At 44.1% G+C, this 9,293-nt stretch overlaps 1 protein-coding gene across 1 annotated transcript; it reads right to left on the bottom strand.

The window, feature by feature from the left end:
- Positions 1-5,054: 5,054 nt before the first annotated feature.
- Positions 5,055-7,456, bottom strand: LOC141708008 (uncharacterized). The gene is made up of 3 exons (XM_074511478.1): positions 7,380-7,456; positions 5,710-6,239; positions 5,055-5,579 (listed from the first exon to the last, which is right to left on the bottom strand). Exons 2-3 carry the CDS (start codon positions 6,187-6,189, stop codon positions 5,055-5,057), a joined length of 1,005 nt encoding a protein of 334 aa, XP_074367579.1. The 5' UTR covers positions 6,190-6,239; positions 7,380-7,456.
- Positions 7,457-9,293: the final 1,837 nt, after the last annotated feature.

The following is a 9,293-nucleotide window of genomic DNA, read 5'->3' as shown; positions in this document are numbered from 1 at the left end:
GTTTCAAGCCCGATTTTCCAGCAACTACAAAGGAATCAAAGTTACTGCATCCTTGATGACAATGCATCAACGCTCCGGCGAAAGTCTCAGGAGTTTTCTAACCCGGTTCAGGGAAGAAATAGCGGAAATTCCAGACTTAATAGAACAGATGGCTGTCAATTTCCTGACAGCGGGCATCGATAAGTCTAGGCATGGCCTCCTTTTAGAAGAGATCTTTGAAAAAAGGCCGAAAACACTACAGGCTGCGTTCCAGATTATAGAACACCGCATGATGCTTCAAGAAGCGGTAAGCTGTATACAATCTCCACGGAGGTCGTCAAAGTACGAACGACGCCGAAGCTACAGTCCACGATCCCCTGCGAGGGAAAGGCGTCGAGAGCGACGTAGGTCGCCCCCGCCTCGCACATCGGACCTCCCCCCGAGGGATAGAAGAGAAAGGGATTGGCAACCCCACAATCGATCTGAAAAAGAGTTCACGAAACTCAATACTGAGAAAATGACAATTTTGGCGGTGTTAAAAACGGAACCGGACTATCGCCCTCCAAGACCCATGAAACCAGGAAGACCCCCAATCTCCAGATATTGTGAATATCATGAAGATACCGGCCATACAACAGAGCAATGTTTTCAATTAAGCAATCTCATCGAAGGAAAAATTCGTCGAGGGCAACTAGTCCACTATGTGCAACACGATGATGAACCCAGACGTCAGCATCGAGGCGAAAACGACCGTGTAATCGACGTTATTTTTGGCGGCGTAGCCGCCGGGGGTCTCTCCCACAACTCTCGCAAGATTTATGCTCGAGAAGTCTTTAATATCAATCCCTCGACAGCTAAACGCCCTCGAGTGAATCCCTCCCTGGTCATCTCTTTCTCGGATGACGATTATCGTCCCGGTCTCATCGAAGGTCATCAAGATGCTCTCGTCATCACAACACGTGTGGGAAACAATACGGTTAAGAAAATGTTGGTCGATAATGGTAGCTCCGTCGACGTGTTATATCACCATGCTTTTTCCCGAATGGACATAGGAGATCGAAGACTCGAAAACTCCCGAACCCCGCTATACGGGTTCACAGGCAATGAGGTTCACGTTGTAGGAACCATCGATATGCCAGTGCTTTTCGGTTCCCCTCCCTGTCAGATTTGGAAAATGGTCAAATTCCATGTGATTAGCGCTTCCTCAAGCTTCAACGCCATTTTGGGACGAACAACGATCACCGCGCTCCGAGCTATAACATCTATCTCCCACTTGAAAATGAAGTTTCCCACAGATTTCGGCGTGGGAGAAATGATTGGTGATCAAGTAACAGCAAGACAATGCTATCTAACCACCGTTTCTCCAAGAAAAAAGACAGAGGAAGAGCTAGAAGTCAATCAAGTACTAGATATCGACCCAAGAGAATTGGTTGACTCATCCACAAGCAATTCATGCTCCCCTCTCGAAGAAACAGAAGATATAGAAGTATTTGAAGGAAACCCAGATAAAACAACAAGAATTGGCAAAAACCTCTCATCAGATCTCAAAAGAGATATCACAAAACTCATTCGGGAATTCTCCGACATTTTCGCTTGGGTCCCGAGAGACATGCCTGGCATCCCAGAGACCACTGCTCGACACTCGCTGCACATCAGTAAAGACACCAGACCTGTGCGCCAGAAACAACGTATATTCTCGGCCGAGAAAAGAGCAGCCATCGACCAAGAGGTCGACAGACTCCTCGACGCCGGTTTCATCGAGCCCGTGCAATTCCCCACGTGGATATCAAACGTAGTTCTGGTTAAGAAAAACAATGGGAAGTGGAGAATGTGCATTGATTATTCAGATGTGAATAGGGCGTGCCCTAAAGATTTTTACCCTTTTGCCCAATATCGACCAACTCATCGACGCCACAGCGGGAAACGAACTCCTGTCCTTTATGGACGCCTTTTCGGGGTATAATCAAATTAAGATGGATTCCCATGACTGGCAACAAACTGCTTTCATCACTCATAGAGGGGTCTTTGGATACAAAGTAATGTCCTTCGGATTAATCAACGCGGGTGCTACTTTTCAGCAGACAATGGATAAAATATTCTCTTCGCAGATAGGAAGAAACATGCTAATATATGTCGATGACATGATCACAAAGTCAAAAGCTACCTCCGACCACGTGACAGACCTTCGAGAAACGTTCACCAATGCAAGGGCAAATAACATGCGACTGAACCCGGCAAAGTGTTCATCCGGCCTTACTGCAGGTAAATTTTTGGGATTCCTTGTTACCCAGAAAGGCATCGAGGCCGATCCAGCTCAGACAAAAGCCATCCTAGAAATGAGCAAACCAAGATCCATTAAAGACTTACAAAAACTCACAGGGTGTATAGCCGCACTTCGAAGGTTCATTCCTCAATCTTCAAAGAGATGCCTACCGTTTTTCTCTGCAATGAAAAAAGCTTCCAGGTCATCGCAGTTTGAATGGAACGAAGACTGTGAAAAGAATTTCACAGAGCTAAAGATGTTTTTGACAAATCCTCCAGTTTTAACACGACCCTTAACAGGTGAGCCGCTACGGGTATATCTCTCAGCTTCCGACGAAACGGTCGCGGCAGTATTGGTCCGTGTCGATGAGGGAAAAGATATTCCTGTATATTACATCAGCCACTCACTACGAGACGCGGAAACAAGGTACCCTCAAGTCGAGAAACTCGTATACGCTCTCGTTGTCGCGAGTCGTAAGCTACGCCATTATTTTCAAGCGAGGGAAATCCATGTCCTGACCAATCTCCCTCTGAAAAGAATCCTGCACAAGCCCGACATAACAGGCAGGCTCGTAGCTTGGACCATCGAGTTAAGCCAGTTCTACATCGAGTATAAACCTCGAACGGCGATCAAGGCCCAAGTTCTCTCAGATTTCGTCGCCGAATGCCAGTTCCAATCCAAGACGCACAAACCTGAAGAGGACCAGTCTCGTTCGTGGCTTCTGTTCGTTGATGGTTCCTCGACGTCCGGCTCTGGAGGAGCAGGGGTCATATTAATCAGCCCAGGGGGATTCAAAATTCAGCAGGCTCTCAAGTTCGGGTTCTCCGCCACAAACAACGTGGCCGAGTACGAGGCACTCATTGCCGGTCTAAAACTCGCATCCGATCTCGAAGCAGAGGTCATTGACATATTTGGGGATTCTCAGTTGGTTTGCAAACAAATAAGTGGCGAATTTAAGACGCATAATGAAAGGATGGCCCGATATTTAACAAGAACACAAGAGCTTCTTAGCAAATTCCCTTCATGGAAAATGTCAAACGTCGACAGGGAGGAAAACCAGTGGGCAGACTCTCTAGCTAAACTAGCCTCTTCCTGTCTCCCCACTAATCTCAGCCCAACATACGTCGACATTTTGGAAACCCCCTTTATCGACGACATATCAGTCAATCAAATCCAGGCTAGGTTCGATTGGCGCCAACCCTTCCTTGAGTACATTATTGACAACAAGTTGCCTGAGCATAAGTCCGAAGCCCGCACTCTCATGTTCAAAGCCAGGAACTACTGTGTTGTGGGTTCGGAGTTATACCGACGTGCCCTCTCTGAGCCTCTGCTCCGTTGCTTGTCTCCAGAAGAGGCTCTCCAAGCGATCGTGGAAATACATACGGGAATCTGTGGAGAACACCTAGGAGGAAAAACATTAGCCCTCAAAGTTATCCGACAAGGCCTGTTCTGGCCTACAATCCGGAAAGATTGTGAAGATTACGTCAAGAAATGTCAAGCATGTCAGCTGCACGGAAATGTAAACCGTCGACCCACAACTGAGCTGAACTCTATTCTCAGCCCATGCCCCTTTCTCCAATGGGGAATAGACATTGTGGGTCCCTTTCCAAAATCCAAGAATCAGTGCCAATACATCCAAGAATCTTAGTTTCTGATAACGGCACTCAGTTTGTAGGAAAACAATTTGAGGAGGCTCTGCTCGAATTAAAAGTCCAGCACATCAAAGCATCTGTAGCATACCCCCAAGCAAATGGACTAGCAGAGGTAACAAATAGAACCATCCTACAAGGCCTGAAGAAAAGAATTGAAGAAGTACCCCGATGTTGGGTCGACGAACTACCGAATGTATTGTGGTCGTATAGGACGACTCCCCGAAGTGCGACGGGCGAAACTCCCTTCCGACTTGCATATGGAGTCGACGCTGTCATACCTGTCGAGATAAGTCTCAGCTCACCACGGATCGACGTATTCGATCCCGCTCTATCTCTCGTCGGACTCCGCCTTCACAATGATCTGTTAGAAGAAACAAGGGAAGAAGCCCGAATGCAGATGGTTGCCCAACAAGAAAAAACTGCAAGGTACTTCAACAAAAAAGTCAAACCCAAAGACTTCAAGGTTAACGACCTTGTCTTAAGAGATTCCGCAGCGTCACAACCCACTGTCTCAGGAAAATTCAAACCAGCTTGGGAAGGCCCTTATCGGATCTCGAGACTTGTAAGCTCGGGGACCTATGAGCTTGCGCACCTCGACGGGAAACCCATCAAAAATGCTTGGAATGGAATTCACCTCAAAAAGTTCTATCAGTAATTTAATCTCAGTTGTAACTTGTTATCTTGAGGCAGTAAAATGCCATTTCAAAAACAAACCCTCGATATAATAGGGGTCGCTACGAGGTTACGATGAACAAATTTCTTTAACTTGGAAAAAGCACAGACTTTCACTTCCTTCGCTCCTTAACTAAAAATAATCATTCATTTCTAAACAAGTGTTTATACAACCACTTCACGACGACGGTCCGGGCAATTAAATCTCTCTCATAATGTAAACACTCGACTACGAAGCTAACAAACGACTTAATGTTTCAAACTCGAGACAAATAGATAGCAAAACCAGCCAATACGTAACTGATTACATCGTAGAAATAAGTTTAAACAATGGATCGCATACCTTATACTTCTTACAAATCCAGGACCACAGTGATTACTACACTTCTCAAGTTCTGGGACTTCCATGATGCTGGTATCAATAAAGCTCTTAAACACTTAAAAAATGTTCAAATTCAATTACAAAAATCACAGGGCATACCCTGCCTTCAAGCGTTATCACCCTTCGATGCCAGGTCACGAAGATAGTCATCAAAGGCATGACCCTCGACGGCAAAACCAGCCTCTTCCATCCGCCGAAGGCATCGTCCATAACCGTCGCCCAGAGCACCAGCGATATCTTCAACGGCTTTCTCTACCTCTGTCTTCAAGTCCGCATTTTCTTTCACAATCAACTTGTAGGAGCCATCCATTCCTTCGACCTGTCGAAGCAAGCCTTGGCGCTTGCCTTTTTCCTCTTCAAGCTCCCTCTCCACCTCGAGCAGTCGACCCTCGAGCTCCTGTATCCTCCCACTCGACACCTGCTCTGCAGCCTCCATCTCAGCAACCTTTTTCGACAGCGCGGAATTTGCCTTAGTCAAATCAGCCACCCTGTGCTCGAGTTCCGCAAAACCCACCGCAATCTTCTTCTTTTCCCCCTTCAAGGCAGCAACTTCAGCTTCGAGCTTGGAACAAGCCTCACCATCAACATCAGCCTTGTAATCCTCCAGTATATGCATAAAATCGGAAAGAAACTGCAAAACAAAAAAAAAGGGGGGGGGGACATGAAAACAGGGTCGGCAACTATGACTATAAACGACCATGACCGAACATGAAAACAAAGAAACATGCACATTAAAAAGAAAGAGAAGGGAATGAACGTACCCTCCCAGCCCGGCTCTTACATCGATCAACAAGGTCCTCACGCTTCCTCCCATCATAAGCAACCAAGTCCTGAGGTAAGTTAAAGAGGTTAAGTGCCCTCAAGGGCACAGTTGATCCCCCCGTCCATCGCTCCGTGGGCTGAATCTCGACCCTCATCACCTCTTTCTTCGACCGAGGGTCGACGGTCTTCCCATAAACCCTTTCCCCGGCAGTGGCCACATCTTTGTTCACACCCTCGAACCCGACCCCCCGGCCTCCAACAACCACTTCATCATCCTCCCTCCGAAACCGCTTTCGAGGGTTGCCCTCCACGCGGACAAGATCTGAAACAACCCTCTCATTGTCTTCAATTACCTTGTTTCCCTGGTCATCAAGCAATTCAATTGAAACTGAATGAGGAACCCCCGACGGTCCAGCCCTGGCCGCATCAGCAGGCTTCCTCGCAGCACGCTGCAATAACAACATCATCGCCTTGTCCATTCCTCCTCGAATCCCGCCGTCTAAAACCTTTTTAAGTGAGGCGCCTTCCACTACAAAGAAACAAACAAAACCATAAGTCAGCCATCCTATATATAAGCACTTACGAAAATTAAAATAAGCAAGAGCCGACAATGACAAGTACAAAAACTAAGTACATAAGCAAAATAAGGGCAATAACAATTAATACATCCCCCTTACAATCGTGCATCCCTAAGAATCCAGAGTCCTTCAAATCTAAGTGCGTATACCATGTCCTCGACCCATGAAACTCATCGAAGTAGGCAGTATCGTGCTTCTCCATGTTATTTAAATAATCAATCATGCCCTGGCTAACTTTCCCGCAAGGCTTTACAAATTCCAAGTCAGGACCCCCAACGTACAACCATTGCGAGTGATAACCAGAATTCGATGACCTAACACTAACAATCTTCATCCGTCGATGTCGGGAGTCGAAATATACTTGGCCACCATAGTACCGCACACCATAAATAGAGAAAAACAATTTCAAAGTCGGTGATCGACCCTTATCACAGCACAGCGCCACGAAACCACTTAACTGAGCAACAGAATTTGGTGTCAGCTGCCCTAAACCACAACCGATAGCCTCATACATCGTCAGGAAGAACGGATGCATGGGCAAACGAAGACCAAACTGAAACATTATCATCGCAACCCCATGCATCCCGAACTCGGGCATCATCCAAACCCTCTCATCTGCTGTCGGCACTCGGTAACGGTAGCCGTTAGACAGGTCGATGTACTTCTCCAACTTACTCGCAGGGGGGTCGACGGTGATGTAATAACTAAGATAGTTCAAACTAGGTTTGCTCTCAAATTCGATCCTACCTAGTCGAAGACTTTCCTCGACCGTTCTATTCCTAAGTTCCAGGGTACGAGGACTTAAGGGCGGAGAGGGCATAGGACCTGGAGGCACCCCCCTCAAAAACTCATCGCTTCCTAAGAAATCAAAGGATCCACACTGACCTAGGTCCGGGATCTCTAGATTATCCAAGTTCAAAACAGACTCCTCGTCACCCTCCTCTAACGGTCGCTTCCCGGGGTCCCGGTTGGTGGCACTATGCGACGACGACGACGAAGGAAAGTCGGCCATTATAAATCGGTAAACTATAAACACGACCGACCCGCAGATAAAAAGGAAAAGGAATAGAGAGAGAGAGTAGATGACTTACAGTGCGAGCCCAGAACGCGCTGCAATCCCCTTTTAGATACCTGGAGAGGAAGTCGAAGAGGTTAGCCTGGAAACCTGCAAAAACAAAAAAAAAACCTGGAAAAATAAATTCAAAAACACACATGAGCGGATATATACCTTCAAAAAAAAGAAAAAAAAAGGCATTACGTTTAATTCCTTTCTCTTTTCGGACACACACATTTGACTCCTATCTCGAATTAACAGTTATTTCTTATTTTTCTTTTGCTTCGTTCGTTCATTTTTTCACTAATTTTTCCATTCATTTCATTATCCTGTCCGGTCACTAACTTTATTCAGGTATCAAGACAAAAAACTCGGAATTCAAAGCGCAAGGGTGGAGAGCACGAAAACGCAAATCTAAAGATATCGCGCAAAGCAAGGAGGGGGACTAATGTTGGACCAGAACAAGACGGCCCAAAGGAATTATAGTTAGAATAATCACAATACATTATGTAAAGCCCAAGAAGGCCCAGATTGTAAGGATTGAGCCCATTTGGGACTTAGTATAAATAAAGGACAACAATCCCATTTGAGGGGGTTGGCTAATTAAGCAAAGAAGATCATCTCCTAAAAATATAGACTAATAATATTATTGGTACATCATAAAGGTTTTAAGTGGGTTCTAGGAGATGGCCGTAGCATTAACGTCTTTTCTGATTAATGACTGACGGGCAAGGCTGATTATCAAGTAGAGAACCATCATATATACAGCAACAAAGGTGATAAGGTAATAAATACGGGACATGACTAAAATACAACAAACATTTCATGGAGCTGATGTTGATTGCATTCTGAAAACAAGAATATCACGAAATCATATTCATGATCGAGTAACTTGGATGCATACAGTTGATGGACATTACACAGCAAAATCGGGTTATCATTATTGGTACGAGAGACACTGCAATCATGAAGAAGAGGTGGTGTTAAAGGGCTGGAAGAGACTGTGAAAACTACCAATACCTCCTAAAATGAGATATTGCATTTGGCGTATTTGTAAGAATAACATTCTTGTTTAAAATCTTATACGTGGAAAAGGAGTGCAAAACATGTATGTATAATAACAAGACTAAGTCACATTGACAACCCTGAGACTTAGTTGTTTGATAATCAACTTTGTATTTTGTATTGTATTATTTGAGTCTGTAAAAAGGCTAGAAGATTAGACTGAAGTATTTTTCTGTAAACAAATTCAAGCTAAGGAATAAACTCTGGAAGAAGATCAAGCCATGATCATAACTCAGAGAAAAGTGAAAAAACTTGGAGTTGAATAAATTATTTTATGAAAAATGTTTTAAGTCAAGATATCGGCAACTCAAAGATCAAGCAATATAGTTGAATAACATTCTTGTTAAAAATATGCCTTTGTAATGTGCACGTGGAACATGTTCGCCAAATTTTCACCAAATGTCAGTTCGTAAAAAGTTGTTGAGAGGGTTCAGGGGGAAGGTGTTGATTTATAGATATTTTATCAGATTGGGTGTTGGATAGATAGGGAAAAAATATGATATGTAAGAAATAAGTAAGTCTGAGAAGGAAAGGTTCTAATTCTGACGATAGTAATGGAGATCAGTTCGAAGATCATTTTAGAAAACGGTGAATGCGCATATAATATGTGTATTTGACGGTTATTTTAGACGTTCCGCGCATTTAGATATTTTGGACAGTCAAATCACAAAAATTAGGTTTTTTAGTTATTATATACTAGCTTAAATCGCACGGGTTTTTTATATAATTATATAATTTTTTAAAATTATAAATATCAATATATATTATAATATAAATTAGTATAAGAGGTTAACTTAAATATCGATTAGATTAATATAGAGTTTGATATTAATTAAAATTTAAATTGGTTGGAAAAAGTTAACCTCAATATGAATTAAAAGTGTGA

Source organism: Apium graveolens, chromosome 2 (assembly GCF_009905375.1).
Source record: "Apium graveolens cultivar Ventura chromosome 2, ASM990537v1, whole genome shotgun sequence".
NCBI lineage: Eukaryota > Viridiplantae > Streptophyta > Magnoliopsida > Apiales > Apiaceae > Apium > Apium graveolens.
The sequence above is the reverse complement of the archived record's forward strand: the minus strand, read 5'-3'. Positions and strand labels throughout refer to the sequence as shown.